The sequence below is a fragment of the Myxocyprinus asiaticus genome, chromosome 43 (assembly GCF_019703515.2).
Source record: "Myxocyprinus asiaticus isolate MX2 ecotype Aquarium Trade chromosome 43, UBuf_Myxa_2, whole genome shotgun sequence".
Lineage (NCBI taxonomy): Eukaryota > Metazoa > Chordata > Actinopteri > Cypriniformes > Catostomidae > Myxocyprinus > Myxocyprinus asiaticus.
Window position 1 is genome coordinate 33,108,190 of NC_059386.1, and position 22,553 is coordinate 33,130,742.

The 22,553-nt window shown below is 35.8% G+C and overlaps 1 protein-coding gene across 9 annotated transcripts in view; it reads left to right on the plus strand.

Moving 5' to 3' along the window:
* Positions 1-22,553, plus strand: part of LOC127433694 (membrane-associated phosphatidylinositol transfer protein 2-like) — a 694,725-nt gene that overhangs the window by 23,176 nt on the left and 648,996 nt on the right. For all 9 annotated transcript variants that reach the window (XR_007895915.1, XM_051685798.1, XM_051685797.1 and 6 more), the window contains one exon: positions 9,374-9,567. Coding sequence is in view for 8 of the 9 variants with exons in the window: in XM_051685798.1 (XP_051541758.1) it covers positions 9,490-9,567 (78 nt within the window). In the remaining variant the exon portion in view is untranslated. The remainder of the gene's footprint in view (positions 1-9,373; positions 9,568-22,553) is intronic.

Genomic DNA, 22,553 nt, shown 5'->3' on the forward strand with positions numbered 1-22,553 from the left:
TTACCAACTAGTGGAAAGGAGGGAAGATATCCTTTTAAAAATCCTTGTACATTGCTGTCGAATCTGTCTGTGTTGTACGATATAATCTGTCAAACACCAAAAATGCCATTGGTTGCGTTGAGACGTTTTCAAACTATGTTCAGTTCTATAACACCCTACGGCTGACACACCAGCAATCTATGTGATTTCAAGTAAGGATGGTGTTTTGGCATCCAGACAAACTGGTTTCAGTGTAAGCAAAGATTTCACTTTTTCTCAACTGGTTTTGCTTCAGGATCCAGATTTTACATTGGACATCAAGTGGCGAACCAGCACAGAACCAAAATTGTTTAGCGCACAAATGTAAACAAAAATGTCCTTAAAATAACACATTGAAATGTTTGTAATATTAAATGAATATTACAATTAAACTATTAAAACAGTATAAATCTCTGAAGAGAAGAATTCAGCACAAACTTTGTTGTTGTTGAACCTGTATTAATGTAGTGTGGGTTGTGTTTTTTTACCTCATGTATTTTTGTTCATGGTTTGCTAGTGAACCCATATTTAATGTAGTCTGGGTCGTGTTTTCTTTTAACTCGTATATTTTTGTTTGTTGTTGCAAGGGGTGTAACAATCTATTGATCTGAAATGATGAATCGATCAAATAACCAATGATGCAATGTCATCGATTCAACGTCAACTTTGATGTATATTTTTTAAGATGCACCTTTTATTGGGGGGGTCTGGGTAGCTCAGTGAGTATTGACACTGACTATCACCCCTGGAGTCACGAGTTCGAATCCAGGGCGTGCTGAGTGACTCCAGCCAGGTCTCCTAAGCAACCAAATTGGCCCGGTTGCTAGGGAGGGTAGAGTCACATGGGGCAACCTCCTCGCGGTCGCGATTAATGGTTCTCACTCTCGGTGGGGCGCGTGGTGAGTTGTGCGTGAATGCCGTGGAGAATAGCATGAAGCCTCCACACGCACTACGTCGCCATGGTAACACGCTCAAGCCATGTGATAAGATGCACGGATTGACGATCTCAGACGCAGAGACAACTGAGATTCGTCCTCCGCAACACGGATTGAGGCGAGTCACTACGCCACCACGAGGACTTAGAGCACATTGGGAATTGGGCATTCCAAATTGGGGAGAAAAGTGGAGAAAAAAAAATTATGCACCTTTATTTTGACGCTTTTATGCCAGCCATGTCTGTAGTACACATTTCTGCCAGGCGATTTAGCAACCTTGTGATATTCATCTCTCTTTATAAGCACTAAGCACACATTTTTATTACAACCCTTGGCAGTTGTTGTTGAAGTTTCTAAATGTGTTCAGTCTACTATTTTTTTCATAATAAATATACGTTTATTATATTTTACAATATGTTTTTGGGCTTGCATGGCATTGGAGTGTTAACATAAGGGCAAGTACACAAAGGTCTTTAAAGTCTGGACCTCCAAAACATGGATAAATTATGTACAATGTGTTCCTCCTGTGTAATACATGTTCTGTTTGAATGATGTTTGATATTAGGAAGTAAACTGGCCTTGTTTGCTTTCAGATATTCCTAAAGATTAGGCTAGTTTATCAGCATATTAAAACTATCCAGAAATAAGGTGTTAATTAAATTAGTTTAATTTGATTTCACATAGCACATTAAAGTAAAACAAATCCGTGTTGAGTTCAAAAGGTTCCAGGTGCTTGGATGATGAAAAATAACTCTTATCCAATGAATGCAATGAATTAGTTATTAATTGCAACTTTGAGCATTTGATTGACTGTATACGTCAGCCACCACCAAAGATCTTTTTTGACCCCCAAAAAACCCTGTAGATGTGTCTGTATTTCATTGTGGCATTGATTTGCTCCTCACAAAATCAGTCTCTGGAATACAGCAGAGGTTTATGTGAAGGTCTCAGGCCGTCTTGATGGTGTCTTAACACATTCTGGTCAAGCCTGACCTAGTTTAATACCAGAATGCCCCATTGCTGGCAGCAGAGACTCGCCAGCATGACCATCAGAGGCATGTTTCCACTCACGGATAATCCATTCCAGCTGTGACCTTCCATTACCTTTATAGTGGAAGAATGACAAAACTACAGTCCGATATTTATATGCAGAAAGAGAAGAAACACTTTTATATAATGTTGAACTCTGAATGATGCAAATCAATTAAATATTATTGTTTAAAACAGGGGTTCTTAAACTTTCTCGGCCCAGGAACCAAATATGACATTTTGTGTTTACCTGGGACCCACACTTTTAAAATCGTGTAACATGCTGTATTTACTATATCCATGAATTTACTAAACATTTTTGATTTAGACAGATTCATACAGATATAATTATTGTTGAAACTGATAAAATCAATTGCATCCAGTTTGAACTTGAAAGCATAATATATTTTTAACCCCTACAAACATGTACCATGGCAGCCATAGTTCTGCCAAAAATACCACAGTGAATACAATTGTTGTTAAGATATTTTTTTAATATACAATATATATATAAACAAACAAACAAATAAAACTGGTGACAACTTATTAGAAAGGAAAGAAAGCATCTGAAAGCTTTTTGCACTGGTGATACCATATGAATTTCAAGTCTTGTAGAAAGCCTGGTAACAATAATTGCAGAAACTATGGTTACCATGGTAAAAGGTTCATACATTTATGAATAATAGTTTCAATAGAACAGATAAGATCAATACATTATTTTCAAGCTGACCATTATTCATGATACTGATGTCTTTACAATTTATTTGGGATTGAACTATGAAAAATTAACTGCATGACACACAACAGTACAGAGCTATTGTTTGTAATAGGGCTGCAACTAATTACTATTTTGATAGTCGATTAATCTTCGATTATTTATTCGATTAATCGGATTTAAAAAAGCCACATTTTATTCCCATAATTTTATTTAAATATTTTTTTAAATACATAAATAATTATTCATTACATTGTGGATTAATTTTTTTTTAAATTATAAATGTTACAATACTTGTGTGTATATATACACCGGTCAGCCACAACATGATAACCTGCCTAATAATGTGTAGGTACTCCCATGCTGCCAAAACAGCGCCAACACGCATCTCAGAATAGCATTCTGACATGATATTCTTCTCACCACAATTGTACAGAGCGGTTATCTGAGTTACCGTAGACTTTGTCAGTTCGAACCAGTTTGGCCATTTTCTCTCATCAACAAGGCATTTCCATCCACAGAACTGCCGCTCACTGGATGTTTTTTGTTTTTGGCACCATTCAGAGTAAATTCTAGAGACTGTTGTGTGTGAAAATCCCAGGAGATCAGCAGTTACAGAAATACTCAAACCAGCCCATCTGGCACCAACAATAATCCATGCGATTATCTAATCAGCTGATTGTGTGGCAGCAGTTCAGTGCATAAAATCATGCAGATACAGGTCAGGAGCTTCAGTTAATGTTCACATCAACCATCAGAATGGGGAAAAATGTGATCTCAGTGATTTGGACCGTGGCATGATTGTTGGTGCCAGATGGGCTGGTTTGAGTATTTCTGTAACTGCTGATCTCCTGGGATTTTCACACACAACAGTCTCTAGAATTTACTCAGAATGGTGCCAAAAACAAAAAACATCCAGTGAGCGGCAGTTCTGCAAATGGAAACGCCTTGTTGATGAGAGAGATCAAGAATGCTATTCTGAGATGCGGGTTGGTGCTGTTTTGGTGGCACGAGGGGGACCTACACAATATTAGGCAGGTTGTTTTAATGTATGTGTGTGTATATGTGTATAAATGTGCGGCCAAAAGTTTGGAATAATGTACAGATTTTGCTCTTATGGAAAGAAATTGGTACTTTTATTCACCAAAGTGACATTCAGCTGATCACAATGTATAGTCAGGACATTAATAACGTGAAAAATTACTATTACAATTTGAAAAAATAATTCTTAAACTACTTCAAAGAATTCTCATCAAAAAAATCCTCCACGTGCAGCAATGACAGCTTTGCAGATCCTTGACATTTTAGCTGTCAGTTTGTCCAGATACTCTGATGACATTTCACCCCACACTTCCTGTAGCACTTGCCAGAGATGTGTCTGTCTTGTCGGGCACTTCTCACGCACCTTACAGTCTAACTGATCCCACAAAAGCTCAATGGGGTTAAGATCCATAACACTCTTTTCCAATTATCTGTTGTCCAATGTCTGTTTCTTTGCCCAATCTAACATTTTCTTTTTGTTTTTCTGTTTCAAAAGTGTTTTTTTACCACTTAACTACTTTACTGAGTTGGGACTGTTAAAGGTTTGTTCCCTGCTCCACAACAGATATCATTTTCTTTTCATCAGGCTCTAACTATTTAGGTAATCTTTAGAAATATGATGTCAATCCAGGCCATTTTGTTTCCTTATATCAAACATCATTAGAACGGAACATATAATACACACATAAGAAAAACTTTATCCACAATTAGTTCATTATTCTTAAAGGTTCAGACTTTAAAGTCCTTTATTGTACTTGTCCTTATGTTTAGGATACTACTTCCATTTTTAACAGTGGCATTTGTAATATATAATAAGTAACCACAGGTAAGACCATAGATGGCTCCTCATTACTGTGGTTTGGTCAATGTAGCTAGTCTTTATAAAAATAAATAAATGTCGATTAATTTAATTTTCAATTCTTATCAGTTTTTATCATTTAATTGTCACAGCCCTAGTTTCCTTATCCCACTTTGATAGTCAAGACTTTGTGAATTTTGGCTTACCTTTACCGTTTCATAAATTCGTAACTGTTTTCCTGACTTGAAGCACTCCTTTTTGACTTGTTCTGAATTTTCGTGCCTTTTTCTGATGTGTCTGTAGAGGCTTGGTATGGTTAAAAGCAGCATGAACATTTTGCTAAATTTGTCGTTTTGTGTTCCACAAAAGAAAGTCATAACAGTTTTAGAATAACATGAGGGTGAGAAAATGATGACCGAATTTTCATATTTGTGTGAACTATCCCTTTAACGCCATCTTGGAATCTTGTATTCAACCACCAGTAAACCGTAGTTCCTCAACTTTCCCTTTTGACCCTTTGATTATTGCTACTTTATATATCATCTAATCAAATCCCTGTCTAGAGCTCTGACAGTTTTTTAAAATTGCATTGAATGCTTCCTTTTAACTAGGGGTAAGATGGCACAAATGTTCTGCATGATGTTACCCAGCCATACCTGTTTTTTTAATAGTCTAAATAGCAAGATTTTTTATAATCATGGTCGCCGTTTTAGCTGACAGCTGTTGCACCCAGCTTGGCCTCTCTTGGGAACTCCAAAATGGTTGTTTAGTTCACAGTCACTGATTGTTTGAATCTCTTGATGCTATGTTTACACCAGCACACCTAGAATCATGTACACACTTCCAAGAAAGAGTTATTTAAGTTGGCCGTGGATAATCCGTCTTATGCTAAGTGCCCTGGGTCATGTGACTCCCCCTTTTGAATTACAGAAGAGTTTCGGTGGCTGCTGGACCCCTGTGTCATCATCAGGTGGGTTTACATTTCTTCCACCAGGCAAGAGCTTAGAAAGAGGCCCATCGTGTCTTTCTTTCCTGCAGCCTTTGGCATAGACGCCATTAGTGGACAGTTGGATTGCATTACACCACTGCTGGCGTACAGTAACACTGTATTTATTATTTGTGAGCTGGTTGCACTGCATGGAATTGTAAACACATTGTCAGAGTGTGTAATACATGCATGATTATGCAGAATATCACTTGGTTTTTGGTTTTGTGAGTTGCTCTGAAGTAATTACAGTTCTTAATCTGTATTAATATTTCTCAAACGCTTTAGTTGGAGTTTGTTCTAAACCGCTAACCCTAATGGCCTTGTCACACCAAACGCAACACGATTATGTGAGGCAAATCAACGACGAATGGCCCTTTCCCATAGAAAGCGAAACGAATTTTCGTTAGCACATTCACACCTTTACAATAGGTGGCACTAATCGACAAGCAATTTTAGCCTGGAACAGTAGGTGGCTCAACGCACCTTTTGAGCTGGTCCGTGCATCACCGGGTGAGAAGAAAAATAACTATTTGACAAGTTTGCAGATGTTTCTCCAGCGAGCAGATTGAAAAAATAAAAATGGATTTCTCTACAAGCTGTGTGATTGTGTTGTTGATTTGCTCAGTGAGGAAGAAAACTTTCAAGACACTTCACAAACTATTTCTGTTTACCTACTGGACAAATTGACAGAGTATTATCATGTATACACAGTCTGACGGGTGATTAGAAAGAATAGAGTGTTAAAAATAATATTAACGGTTAAAACATGTTATCATTTGGAACAACAGTGATTATATGCAACTGCCACACAAACTGTATACTTGTGTAAAGTTCATTGGTTTAAAATCAGTGCATAATGCACACTCTGACTGTTAAAACAAATATTTGACTGTATCTTATTGCCATGTACATTTACTTGTGTAATATTTGCTCAAAACCCTGCATGTTGCTAATTAAACGTGATTACATTTACACGCTCCAAGAGTGCAAGCAATAAAACACCGATCTCACCCAACAAAACCCATCTTCAGTCTGACGCATTAGATACATTAATACTTCTAACGACTATTAAAAATAGCACAGCAATAACGATTTTGTTTCATTTTCAAAAGCACACAGAGCGCACTGTAAGTCACAGCAATAGTATTAATATTATTAATATTGGCGAAGAAAAACACTTATGATCCTTAAAGTTGTTTATTAAAAAAGTGATACAAAAGGAAAGATGCCGCAATATATATATTATATTAGAGATCTAAGAAAACTCACGTAAGATTAAATTTAAAGGCCAAACAATGCAGCAATATGGAATAAATTATGAAGACAGTCCACATAAGATCAGATCATTTTTAAAGGGGTTGCAAGGCAGTGATGCAGCAATATCATTTACATGTTAAGAGAACTCATATGAGAAGAACCCTTAAGTTTTTAATCTTGCACGAGTTACTTCAGCGTTTAATGTTGTTGATCATAAAAGCTTTCTGTGCTTTAGTGCCACCAGTTGCTCTGGTTCTGGTAACTGCAACAGCTTCTGACATGTGATCTAAAGCTTATAAATGATTGGTCAGGGCTTTTCTTTTTCTATAGTTTCTATTCAAAATGTTGATGGTGGCGAGAAATCGCGCCAAACATTCATGTTTGATGTGCAATGGCCATAAGTATGCAATTAATTCATCCCGAACCACTTCGCATACAAACCTTTCTTTTGGAGATAATTTTAGAAAGCCTTTGTGTGTGCTGATTTTGTTTTTTTGTAAACTTTATATTTGTTTAAAAAAAATGTAAGATTGAAGTTCTGATGATCTCAGGTTATCAGTTCAAATTGGCTGTTTCGCTAAATCTGTTCAGAACTCGAATTCAATGATTTGTTTGCATCATCACTCAAAAATGTCAAGTCTGCATGAGGCGTTTTTCATATATTAAAGGAATATTCCAGGTTCTATACAAATTCAGCTCAATTGACAGCATTGTTTTGACAAAAAACATTTTTTGGACTCCCTCAATTACCAAAAAATAACAAACAAAAATGGTGCTTACAGTAAGCAGGGTTGGGTGGGTTACTTTTGAAATGTAATCCACTACAGATTACAGAATACATGCTGTAAAATGTAATTTGTAATGTATTTCGTTAGATTACTCAAGGTCAGTAACGTATTCTAAATACTTTGGATTACTTCTTCAGCACTGGGAGATTTTTTTTTTTTTTTTTTCACTTGTTTTGACTATAAAAACTCTGCCAGTACTAAGACAAAATACACATGTTAAAAATACATTCTCTGAAAAACCGAAATATCTTATGCAGTGTTGCGTTTGAAAGGAGATAATGCAAATTGATCTTGTTTTAAGGATTCTTAGATATTTTTACAGGAAAACAATAAAAAAAAATTATTATCAAGAATATGATTTTTGCCCTAATATCAAAGGTCTTACTAGAAAAAAAGAAATTATGATCCAACGTGAATTTTCTTCATAAAAATATATGATCGTGCCTGGTAACATGTGCATGTAAAATGGCTAGAAATAGCATTTTAGCTTAGCGTAAAGCTGACAATTTACACAAGGTTTATTTCTATTTCTTCTGCTCCAAACTTACTTCAAACTTACTTCTCTGTCTGCTCATATGAATGTAACACATCATAAGAAAGTGTTTCACCGCTGTTCAAATGCACTTTGGATCACATCATTTATATGTATAAATGTTTTCCATCTGAAAGGACTAAATATTAAATGAAACAAATGACAATAAAATGCAAAGTAATCTCTTCAGTAATTAAAATACTTTTTGAATGTAACTGTATTCTAAATACCAATTATTTAAATTGTAACTGTAGTGGAATACAGTTACTTATATTTTGTATTTTAAATACGTCATTCCGTTACATGTATTCCGTTACTCCCCAACCCTGACAGTAAGGCACTTAAAATTGAAATGGATGGGGCTAGTCCATAAACAAATGTGTACATAATTGTGTGTATATACAGTATATATAGTTATATATTTGCTATTTCTTGTCTATTCTAGTACTTGAAATGAAACTAAATGTTAAAATACATGGCGTTTAAAAGTATAGCCACAATACGTATGATGCGTATTTTCTAAAAAGCAAAAACTGCGGTCACAGTAAGGCACTTACAAAGGAAGTGAATGGGGCCAGTCCATAAACATTAAAATATCTAGAAAAAACAAACATTATACATGTTAACATGGTTTTAGTGTGATAAAATCAGGGATTTACCAGCGTTGAGACACCTACCAGATTACAGGGTTTTGTGGCGTTATGTCGTCATGACAAAAAAGTTAAGATAAATTAATTTAATCTAAAACTAAAATCATGTTAGCGTGTATAATGCTTATTTTTTCTGGCTATTATGTTGAAGCGTTGTGTATTTTAATGTTTGTGGACAGGTCCCATTCACTTCCATTGTAAGTGCCTTACTGTAACCGTGGTTTTTGCTTTTCTGAAAAACAAAGCATAAACAAACTATATTTCTTGTTCTAATCAACATTATGCCACAAATGCTGTTGTTCGAGTTTAACTTGAATTGAACCTGGAACATTCTTTTAAAACATTTAAGTGAACACACAGTATATGTAGGTAAATATGGCTGTATATTGTACTTGTTATTGTATATACAGTAATAATGAAAATGATTCAAAAATATTCTTCCTTGGATTCATTTAGTGAAAAACAGTGTAGAAAACAGCCTTGATCATTTTTAAGTATACATTTTACTACAGTGACTGTTCTCCTAATTGTTAAAAATGCCCACTATGCACCTCTGCATTCCTCTGAACTTCTGTAGATGATTCAGAGTCTGATATGGCTGTTTCTCCTTCTTCTGGCCAGGTCTGAGAAATGAGCTCGGCTCCTTCCCTTTGACGCACTCGAGCTAAGGGCCATCCTGGTGGATTTGCCACTGACCCAGCGGAGCGTTTGCAGCCCAGCCCCGCTCCACGGCCAACATGCTGATCAAAGAGTACCGCATCCCCATGCCCATGAGCGTGGAGGAGTACCGCATCGCTCAGCTCTACATGATTCAGGTTTGCTCATTGTTCTTCCTGACACATTTTCATCTTGCGATAAAGGAATCGTTCACTCAGATAATTCCGCATATGACTTGCTCTCATGTTTTTCCAATCCATACATTTTTGGAATGACATGAGGGTGAGGAAATAATGACAGTCTTTTTTTTTTTTTTTTTTTTTTTTTTTGTGGAACACAAAAGGAGAATTTCTGAAGAATCTTTACACTGCTGTTTCCCATTAAACGACAGTTCATAGTGACCACCTAAAAAAAACGCTGTTAAAGAAGTCCATATGCCTGGTGAAGCTATATTCCAAGTCTTTTTAAGCAGTTTTTCTCAACTGGTGGGTCGCAGGTCTGTTTGGATATGATTGCGGACAGCAGAGAAAGAATAGTGCTAGGGTTATCCCATTGGAAACTTTACTGGGGCTTTATACGTGCTTAATATGCTTCTCATCTGCAATGCAATATTTTCACAGTGCAGTTGAAGCCTGGTTTCAGTACAGTAACTTCCCTCGATGTCACAGCGCAGATCACAAAATTGATGCGACCCATTTGAATCCTCTCAAAGGATAGCCATACCCCACATGCTAGAAAGCACTGAGGAGGAAAAGATACAGCATTGTGCCATGTGTGAAATAATCATCTTTACTAATCTATTAGGTAGAATCTATTAGACCTCATTTTTATTACAACAACTGTAGCAGTTGTAGTTTAAGTTTTTAAATGTGTTTAGGCTACTATTTTTTCATAACAAATAAAATAATGTATTATTATTTTTGTTAGAAAGACTGGCTACATTGACCTAACCACAGTAATGAGCCATCTGTGGTCTTACCTGTGCTTATATGGCATTGCACTGTAAATATAAGGGCAAGTACATAAAGGGCTTTAAAGTCTGGACCACCAAGACATATGACATCATCAACAAAATTAATGTCACTTGAATGCCCTTCTACTTAAAAACCATTAACAAAACTATGCAAGATAGAAGAAAATGCAACCCAGGATACATTAAATACAGGTTATGTTTTTTACTATGTTGGGTTTGAAACGATGTCTAATGTAAAATATGGATCCTATAACAAAAATAAGCAAAACCAGTTGTTCTAAAGCCATACAAAATTTTTTCGTGAAAAGTTGTTCCCCTCCAGTGAGCTTTTAAATCAAATATGGCACTGTTAGGGTCCATTCACACTGAACACATTTTTTTGTGTCCGTCCAAACTGTTTTTGAATTGTGTTCCTATGTAAACATGCATTACACGGGCATCTTACGCAGAAGCGCCATGTTGTTTTAGACGCTTTGTCAAGTTAAAAAGAAATTCATCTGTTAAAAACACGTCTTCAGACATCTGCATTCTGCTCTATTCGTGGGTCTGCATGTAGATTTTTAACACGCAAGGATGCACCTGATATGTGCCGGTTTTGACGTCAATGACATTTGGTCACAAAACACGCAAGAACACATGACAATTGATGTCATTATTGTTTCATAGCTACAATGAATGAAAGTTGTCAGTGGATAATGGTCTGCTCCTCACACTAATCTGAAGACTTTGAATATCAAAATGTAAAGATTACTTATGTGATGTTTTTGTTAATTTTGGAGCCTTTTTTTATATTGGAAAGATTTTTCAAAAATGTCCTGTAGTGTTCCACCGAAAAAATAAAAGCCCACAGGTTTGGAACAACATGAGGGTGAGTAAATAATGACTGAATTTTCTTTTTCGGGTGGGCTATTCCTTTAAGCACATCATCTGTTCCTTTTTCTCTTGTTTCTGGAGATAGTGAAGTGTGTAGTGCAGGGGTCGGCAGCCTATATGGCACGCGGAGGGGTAATCACTGGCACGCCGAGAGAGAAGTAGACAATTTTATTCATATGAAATTCCTCACCTGCATTCCAGTCTACATCTTGATGCAATCCTTCCTCATGATCACGCGTGTTTTCTTGTGCTGAATGGGAGGCTAAACAAAAAGTAAAAATTTGACGAGACTGCATTATACCCAACAGCGCGTGCAAGCCATTCGCGCAACACGAGCCAGTAACGCTTCACGTTCGGTTAATCGTGTGATTTAAATGCACCCGCTTTGCTCCGGTCAGGCTGCGCGGATGACAGCCTACATTCCGTGTTTCATTTGTTTCTTTTTGCTTTCAGAATAACACGTGATGTAATAAGGAAAACACCACTATTAATCCTTGAGATTTCCAACCCAGCATACAGGTACACCCTTCTTAAACCACGGTCACATTCAAAATTACATTAAAAGATTAAAAGAGAAAACATAAACCCACATCGAGTCTATTCAAAATATAAATTAAACCTGGAAATAACGTTTTAGGATTTTGCAGGTGCGATTCACCGAAAAGGGCTAAATAGTTGATCGGCTTGTGATGCACGAATGGCTTGCACGCGCTGCATGAGTCTCGCCACACTTCAACAGTGTTTAGCCTCCCATTTAGCTAATGAAAACATGCTGCGTGATCATGAGGAAGGATTACACCAAGATGTAGATTGGAATGCAGGTGCGAAAATTAATATAAATAAAATAGACTGCTCTCTCTTGCTTGTGTACTAGTGATTACCCCTCTGTGTGATTTTGAAAAACGTATGACATAATATAAGAAATAATTAAGATTCCACACAATTTCGTGATCAGTAATCAAATAAGCAAATTTGTGACATTAACTCTCTAAACTCATTTTGTACAAAAAGACAGGTTTCCTTTCATTAAAGCACTTAAGATGCTCTGTGAAAATTCACATGCAGGATCATGATTATATCATAATCATCAGGCTTTCACTCGAACTGTTATGCTGATAATATAATTTGTAATGTAATATAAACGATTAATGTAGAAAAATGCAAAATAGAAACATATTCACAAGTGGATTCAAACTTCTGAAAAGCACATACATGCGCATGTATTTTGGGGGGTGGGGTGGTGGGGGGGGTTGTTGGCACAGCCATTGACCAGGAAATTAAAAAATGGCACTCCATGTCAAAAAGGTTGCCAACCCCTGGCGTAGTGTGTGACTCACAGCTGACTTGCTCTGCGTTTCCTTTTTGAAATGTGCTGAAAGCTGAGTGCACATTTGAATCATTCAAGTATAATGCACACGTGCGATTTTACGGAAAAACCTTGATGACTCAAGCACGTTTTGTACCTCAGCCAATCCGAGGTGCTATATTTGATTGAGCACAACAGTTTCACATGCTCTAAATATTTCAGTAAATCTGGCCCGTGGTCCACTGAGAAAGGATGTCGGAGAGCTTTGGGGTGCTGCTGAGGCAGGAAACACCTTTCGTGTTGTGCTGATGCCAAAACCACCAACGAGATGCTGATGATCGTCAGCTGCCAGAAATCAATGTCTGCGGTGTGCTAATGTAGATGTTGTGAGGGTTTCTAGTAGTGGAAGAGTTGAGTCTTCCTAAAACATCCATCGTGAAATATGACCTGGGATTTCTATTGCTGTTTTGGTTATGGTATTGGTTTATAAGGCATAGAGAATAGCTCCGTTCCAAAACTTAGTGAGCTGCTTATCTAGACAGCATTTTAAGGCCCCGCACAGGAAAGCATTTCCAAAAGGAAGGCAGCAACTTTATGCTGCCTTCTAAGATACCTGGTTTTGACCAAATTTTAGTATAGTCGAAATGCAAGAAGCAAAAAGCTCAGTTTAAAATAATTACATCAGTCAGTGCTGTGAGCACGCGGCACCCTCTAGCGGTACATGCTCAGCAGAGCAGCAAAATGAAATAATATCGCTGTTGGTCAAAATGATCGCTTCACTTCCTAAATGTTGGCTATAAATGCAGTACATTTGAAACACGTCACAGAGCAAAGAAATAATTAGCGATCTATCTGAATCATAATTTTTAGGAGATGTGGATGATTCTCCCATTTATAGCCTATCCATTATATGATTTGATATAAAGCGCCCATAACTGTCACGCATGTTCTAACACTTTATTATAAACGCGTACATATACACATATTATAAACACGTACATTTCTGTTGACATCTCAGAAAATGTAGCTAAGTGCTTCATTACTTACACAATTTAAACAGAACATAGTTATTGTTTGATTAAGCCGGTGTAAACATGCATGATGAACAAAGTGTACTTACAATCACACTGTACAGTCTTACTGGAAATATTACCGGCTTTTATATCAGTCTCCGTGTTGTTAACCTACACCGATCAGCCACAACATTAAAACCACCTGCCTAATATTGTGTAGGTTTATGGCAAGCCGTTTTAACTTTTATTCATTTGCAGAATATGAATTGTTGATAACAACTATTCAGTTTTCACTAGTTAAAATTCTAATTCTTGATATCAAGAATGTAATTTTCACTAGTGGAAATGCCATTTGTTGATATCAATAATTACATTTCCACTAGTAAAAATGTGAATTCTTGATGTAAAAAAATGACGTCATCACTCGCAGAAATCACATTCTTGATATTAAAAATGGAATTTCAACTAGTAAGAACCATAATTTTTTATGTCTAAAATTGAATTTTCACTAGTAACGTTTCACACCGATATGTCATTCACTCCTATTCAAAACACAAGTTTCTTCTTAGTTGAAAGTCCAATTTCACATATCAACAATTCTTTTCTTACTTGTAAAAAATATATTTTAATTTCTACCTGTGGAAATGCCCAATTTTATATCAACAATTGAATTCCTACTAGTAAAAATGCAAATGTTTGATATCAGGTATTCAGTATTCACTAGTGACAAATTTAATTTCTGATATCTGTAATTGTTACTAGTAAGAAAGTATTTTTAGATATCAGGAATACCAAATGTAACATGTTGAAATACATTTACAGATATCAAGAATTAGAATTTTAACTAGTGAAAATGAATTTCTTGATATCAGGAATTTATATTTTTACTAGTAACATTGTAATTGTTGATATCGAAAATAATATTTTTACTAGTAAGAAGTACATTCTTGATATCAAGAATGAGCAAATATCGTCTTGACATCGTCAAAGACATCAGCTATTGGCGATCACTCTGACCATCGTCAATCCCCGAGATCATCGTCTGTTGGCACAACACTAATGTGCATTTCTCTCTATAAATTAACAAAATGTTCAGACAGTCTCCTTGCTGGTTTTACCAACACATTCAGGATCATTACCGCTTTTGCCGGTGTCGCTGCGGCTCGCTTTGTGTGTGCGCTTGTAAAATGTATGTTTTAAAGGCTCATTATTACGGTTTAGTATTTCTCTGTAATGTAGAACAGTGTTAGCAATGTTATATATAACATTCTTTCTCAGCCTTGGTACTCGAACCATTTTCTGATGACCCCCGTATACGGCAGCCTCCGACCAGGAATAACTGCTGGAATAACAAAGAAGACTCATTAAATGACATCAATGAGCTCATGTTTTGGTTGACAGGCATCAGTCCTTTCGACATATATGATGATGTTGGCATTTACACTCAAGAGCATTTACGAGAGAGAGAGAGAAATAAACATATTTGTAAGCGGCTCTTCAGCATGAAACCAATCTAACAGTGCAGATTTTAGGGTGTTTCACCCGGTGTCAAGTTTCAACACAATATATATAATATATTAAAATGAATAAATGTCTATTTTTCCAGCCTGTTGTATTAGTATTTATCACCCCTTATTTATTTAAATACAGTTCCTATATATTATTATTTACACAGGGCAAATATATTATTTATTAAATCTACTTTTATCATCCTATTTTAATGTCTGGAAAACCAGACTTTTAAATATTACATTTTATAAATGCAACGACTGGAATTGTTCGGTTGAAGGGGGTACCAAACTGTGAATCCTGAATAAAACAGTTTGATGAATACATGTTTACACGCTGACAAGCAATGAAAGTAGCTACGTGATTAGCTAGTTAGCTGTAAGCTTGTTACCACAGAGAGTAAAGGATGGACTTTATTTACGTTCCAGCATTGTGTGTCACCAACTAGGTAACAGCGAAATGTGAAATCAACACTCAACAGACACAATCCACCACCGCACCGTTGTCTGCTGAGCTGCAAAGAGATGCTCTGATGTTTACCTTTCAATCTGCTACATTACTGACTGCACTGACAAACTATAGCTGACTAACAGCAAACAGATGTGATAAACATGAGTGACATGGGGTTAACGTTATATTAGTTATATTGAAAAGGGAAAATGATGGGGTCATTGTTTATTAACTTTCCAGTATGTATTTCATAAACTAGTTAACAATTTAACGAGAGAGATCTCCTCAAATCCGTACCGTTTAACCGTTTGTCTGCAGAACCACCGTCAGCTCAGAGTCAGCTCTGTAAACAATGGAGTCGGAGCATACTCTGCTGGACAAACTATGCTATGACACCAATTCTAAAGCATTGTTTTCTGCATTATATGTTCTGAAAAAAGTTTTCATATCGCCACATATCGGTAAAATATACGGCGATACCGGTATATATCGGTGAAAGGCTAATATCGGCCGATATATCGGTCAGGCACTAATAATAAAGTTTAAGCAATATCTCACAAGCAAGAAAGCTGTTGTACTGAATAAAATTTGTTATAAATGTTTTCATTTATACTGTGATGCTCTGTTGTGCAGCACTTTATTTGACAAAAAATAAGACCAATGTTGTTGTTTTTTTAGATTATGCTGTAAGGATCTTTACAGAAGCACTTTATTTGATTAAATGGTATTTTAAAAAGCAATTGTTCTATCTTCATTTTATTAAAGTTTTATGAATTAATTTGATTAAACACCATTTTGATGCTGAAGTTGAATTAAACTTCAAAACATGGAATTCAGAAAAATTAAAATGGAAAACAAGTTTTGGGGAAAAATAAAACATTTCATAGGGCCCTGCTTAAAAAAAAAAAAAAAAAAAAAAAACTTGAAGGAAACATGCAGATGTTTTAATTTATTATATACATTGATCTTTAACTTTTTAAATAGGCTAAAAAAAAGTATGTTAAATAGTATGTTATCCATTTTGTTGTGGTATCGAAATTGGTATCGAGAATTGTGGAATTTTACTGTTATCGGTACTGACTACTGAAATTTTGGTATTGTGACAACCCTATTGGTGTTAGCTGAGAAGCATGCTAACGGCAACTGTGCCCGCTCACTTTTTGCCGTCTTTTTTCCGCAAGTATTTTTCTATTCGTTTTCCATATAGATTTCATAAAAGTCTTCATGAAGGCATAATGTTGGATTTTTGTTTTTGGTGACATATGCTTCATTTACGGGCGAACTGTCCCTTTAAGCATGAGGGTTTACACCCACAAGCACAGCTTTCTCTGAATGGTCTTATAAGGTTAATTAGCGTTCTTTCAATGCAGCTGTCTCTCTATGTTGTTGTCAGTGGGTTATTAAGAGATCGGCCCCTATAGACATCCAGGACGTTAATGTCCACTTGCAACAGGCATGCTAAATTTAAACACTTGTGCCAAATCAGTGGGCACAAGAGTTTGGCATAAGCAGTGTTGACAAAAAGACTTGAAGTCCTTTGGGAACGCGAGTCTAATTAGCAGAGAGTGTGAGTCATCAAAAGTGTGAAGTAACGTCCATATGACTGATGGTTGAATTGTTTAGCTTGGTGCACAAATTCAAAGTTTGCCTTGAAAACGAGCAACAAATGTTGTGTGTGCATGTTGTTCCAAACCTGTTTTTTGTTGCTGTTTTTTCAGTGGAATTTGGAAATTTTTTGTGCAGCTCTTTTTCATACAATAGCACTTCATAGTGTCTAGGTCTGTCAAGTTCAGTAGGTTGGTTCAATACAAGTTAAGCTCAATTTCAACTTGCAATAATCACGGTTACAGTGTGGCATTTACGATGGAAGTGAATGGGGCCAGTCCATAAATATTAAAATACACACTGTTTCAAAAGTATAGCCACAGAACCTAAACATTATATGCATTAACATGATTGTAGTATGATAAAATGCTTACTAAACTTACTTGTATAAAGTTATATCTAATATTATTATCCAATAATTTTTGTTGCCACAGATGAGGTTAGTAAATAATTTAATTACTCTAAAATCATTTTAACACATATAATGTTTACATCTTATAGCTATAATTTTGAAACTGTATGTATTTTAGCATTTGTGTACCATTCACTTCCATTGTAAGTGCCTTTCTGTTATTTTTTCTTATATTTTTTTTAAGAAACAAGGGACGAGTCCAGTTTTTTTTTTCTGTGGTAATCAACATTATGCCACAAATGCTGTTGATTGAGCTTAACTTGTTTTGAACCCTTAATATACCTTTAAAAATAGTAGCATATGACATGAGGGCGAGAAGGTAACAGAATTTTCATTTTGGGGAATCTAAAGAGAACATTTGCTTCATTGTCCTTGTTGAAGCCAGTTTTTGGCTGTATATTTGTGATTTTTCATAGCCCTGTTGTTAATATGCACCATCTGTTGACATGCCAACACAGGGTTCATCTAATGAGCGCGCAGAGGGCATGCACACGGTTCGGCACACTCGTACACTGGCGAAGTGACCTCACTGGTGTAGTATTAAACTGCGTGTGTGTGTGTGTTCGTGTCCTGATTTCCTCCTGATTACAGCGTGAGCCGTTCTCTATTAGCCTTATGTTATGCAACATAACTGTGGTCAGAAAATGTGAACAGATGTTCAGTGCTGGTGGAAAAATAAACACCAACCAGTGCCATTGCTGATGGTGTGAGATGGTTTGTATATGTATGATATGCAGCATTTCCTTCAGTGTTATTTTTTAGTGGCGCTGTGCCACTACTCAGTCTACTGCGCCACAGCAAAAGAAACAAGAATTTGCCCAATTTGTGAGTTTGCAGTCAGAATGAAATGTGACGAAAAACTTAAACTCATTATTTATTGGTTTAAATAAGTAAAGCCGTGGTCACACTACACTCTACTCTCCATTCACCCCCATTCAAACACATCCGAACGCAGGAGAATGTGCAAAACATTTTTGCATTGGGCTGCATGTGAAAGTTCAAGTTTGGAAAGCTCTGACCTGCAAATTTGAAGATGTGTGACCAATAGAAAACCGAAATGTCACACAGTTCAAAGAATACATATTTCAAAGCTATTTTAATATCTGACTCACTTACTGATCCAAGTTTACATGACAACATATAGTTATGTATATATACACATTACTTGTGATAAATAGTGTTTTTTAATAAATGGTAATGTGATAAATGGTTCCCATAAGATTTGAGTTTTGGAACTTTTAATCCGTGTTTACTTTGAGGTCATGTATGCTAATGAACTTTTTTAATGTTGACAAAATTCCCTTTTTAGTAGATATAAACACTTAAAATGCAGTTAAATGTTCTCTAGAATGAAACTGTTGTGTCCCACCTGAACTTATAACAATCAGTAATTGTCAAGCCATTTAATGGGGTCTTTAAAAAATGCCATTGTCATTAAAGGTAATAAGTTTAGTTTTAATAAATGGTATTTTAATTAATAAACATTAGGGTTGGGTATTGATACTGATCTCCTGATTTGATTCCGATTCGAAACAATTTGATTCCAATTTCACTTCTGATTAAGCTAGATATGTTTTGGTTATAATGTCAATTTTGCTAACGTATAAAAAAAAAAAAAAAAGATCTCTAAGCTGATCCTGTTAATTATACAAGGGACCTTCTAACTTGGTACATTATATATGAAAAATAATGATTGTCACATTTTAGCTTTTTGAAAATGTACAAATTCCATTTATTCCTTTAATAAAGTGGTGGCCAAAAATATTGGCACCCTTGTTAAATATGAGCAAAGAAGGCTGTGAAAAAAAGATAATTGTTTATCCTTTTGCTCTTTCATTAAAAGAATTCACAAAAATCTGTCCTTTAATTAAAGTAAAACAATTTAAATGAAATATCTCATTAATAAATAAATATTTTTCTCCAAAACACGTTGGCCACAATTATTGGCACCCCTAGAAATTCTTAAGTAAAATATTATCTGAAATATATTCCCACTCATATTTTACATTTTTTAGTGCACCTGGGTGACTAGGAACATGAAATTGTTCAGCCATGACTTCCTGTTTCACAGGGGTATAAATATGAGGTAACACACAGGCCAAATTCCCTTAATCATCAATCACAGTGGGTTAGACTAAAGACTATAGTTCTGATGTGTGGCAAAAGGCTGTCGAGCTTCACAAAATGCAAAGTGGCTAAAAGAAAATAGCCAAAGCATTGAAAATGCCCATTTCCACCATCAGGGCAATAATTAACAAGTTCCAATCAACTGGAGATCTTAAGAAGCGGCCTGGAAGGAGGATAGTTCAAGTGGCCAAAGAATCTCCAAGGATCACAGCTGGAGAATTGCAGAAATTAGTTGGGTCTTGGGGTCAGAAAGTCAAAAAAAAAAAAAAAAAATATCAGCCATCACCTACATCATTACAGGTTTATTTCAAGAAAAAAAGCCTCTGCTCTCATCCAACAACAAACTCAAGCATCTTCAGTTTTCCAGACACTACTGGAACTTCAAATGCGACCGGGTTCTATGGTCAGATGAAACATAAAAAGGGATTTTTTGGCAGCAAACACCAGGGATGGGTTTGGCGTACACAGAGATGAAGAAATACCCAATGCCCACGGTTAAATGTGGTGCTGGATCTTTAATGTTGTGGGGCTGTTTTTCTGCCAGAGGTCCTGGACATCCTGTTCGGATACATGGCATCATGGACTCTGTCAAATACCAACAGATGAAAAATCAAAACCTGACTGCCTCTGCCAGAAAGCTTAAAATGGGCCCTGGTTGTATCTTCCAGCAGGACAATGATCCAAAACAAACATCAAAATCAACACAAAAAATGGTTCACTGACCATAAAATCAAGGTTCTGCCATGGCCATCCCATTCCCCTGACCTGAACCCCATAGAAAATATGTGGGGTGAACTGAAGAGGAGAGTCCACCAACATGGACCTCTGAATTTGAAGGATCTGGAGAGATTCTGTATGGAGGAATGGTCTCAGATCCCTTGTCATGTGTTCTCCAACCTCATTAGGCATCATAAGAGAAGACTCAGAGCTGTTATCTTGGCAAAGGGAGGTTGCAAAAAGTATTGAATAAAAGAGCGCCAATAATTATGGCCAATGCGTTTTGGAGAAAAATATTTATTTAATAATGAGATATTTCCCCTGTTTCAATTGTTTCACTTTAATTAAAGGACAGATTTTTGTGAATTGTTTTTGAATGAAAGAGCAAAAGGATAAACCATGCAGATTTTTTCTCACAGCCTTCTTTGCTCATATTTACCAAGGGTGCCAATATCTTTGGCCACCACTGTATTGCATATATATATATATATATATATATATTGTGACATGTTTATTGTTTACATGCATAATTTGTACAATTTACAATAAGGCTGGGTATTGATACAGATTTCCAGACTCTATTCCAATTCGCAAGCTCTCAATTCGATTCAATTTAGGTTCGATATTGATTCATGTGGGTATATTTCAGTTATAATGTCCAGTTTGCTTACATATGAAATAGGGCTGATTATCGACAACATGTTTTTTTTATATATGTCACTGTGTGTTTCTTATCATGAAGAAAATTGGCAATACTCAGCTTTATTAATAAGAGAGAGTTTGTTTTTTGTGAGTTAAAGATGAATTGAAGTGAACAGAAAGGTGAGAGAGGGTAGTCTTCACCCCATTATACATTGCAACAAAATACATTTTTGATTGTTTTTGTTTTGGCTTGTTTTCCAATATAAATATCTAAAACCCCTTTAAAACAACATACATTTTCTTTAGCAGCTATACTGTAGAAGAACAAATTGTTATCTGAGAATGTTGAAAAATACAAATATTTTAAAATATCTAAAAATCCTCTAAAAAAAAAAGATGCATTCTCCTGAGAAGCAGCAAATAAGATATTTAGACTTGCGTTTAGAGAATAGATCTTGAATAAAAGTATATTTTGTCTTTACAGCACTCGCAGAAGTATAACCAAGTGAAAAAATACACTTATATTTAAGATACATTCTCTTAAAGCAAGTCTAAATATCTTATATGTTGCTTCTCAAGTAAATGTATTTTGTTTTAAGGATTTTTAGACAATTTTAAATAGAAAACAAGACAAAAACCCTTGATAAGAATAGGATTTTTACCCTTGATAAGAATAGGATGGTTAATTGTTGCAATAATCGCTGAATAGTCAAATAATCATTCTAATAATTGTTAGATTAATCAATTATCAAAATAATCATTAGTTGCAGCCCTAATATGAAAGTAATGTAATTATACAGGGGACCTTCTAACTAAGTACATTACAAAAATGTACATTTTACGAATTATATTTCATTAGTTTTTCATAATTTTGGTCACTTTTAGCTTTTTGAAAATGAGCAGATCCATGTGTTCTTTCAATAAATATGATAATATATTACATATATTTTGTTACATGTTTATTGTATACATGCATAATTTGTACTTTTTACTGGTACTGTCTCTTTAAGAAAACCAGCTGTTCCCTAAAGAGCATCAATAAATGAGCGCATATTAACGAGTGTGACTTCTTTACCACATCCGTGCTATGCATGATTAGAATTCAATGTTTATGTTTTTTTTTTTTTTATCAACAACTGACTATAAAGAACAGAAAAGGTATTATAAGAGACATTATTCAATGACAAATGGATTGCATGGGCCACTTCTCTTCTCTATATACACAACATCACTGGGACCCATCATTCAGGCATATGGTTTCTCTTACCACTGTTACGCTGATGACACACAACTCTACTTGTCTTTCAAGCCCAGTGACTGCTCGAATCTCTGCCTGCCTGGCAGACATCTCAGCCTGGATGAAGGAACACCACCTGCAACTCAAACCAGCCAAGACTGAACTCCTTGTCTTTACAGCCAACCCTGCTCTTGAACACAACATCACCGTGCAACTGGGTGCAACTACAGTAATGCTTTCCAAAACAGTCAGAAATCTAGGGGTAACCATCGATAACAAA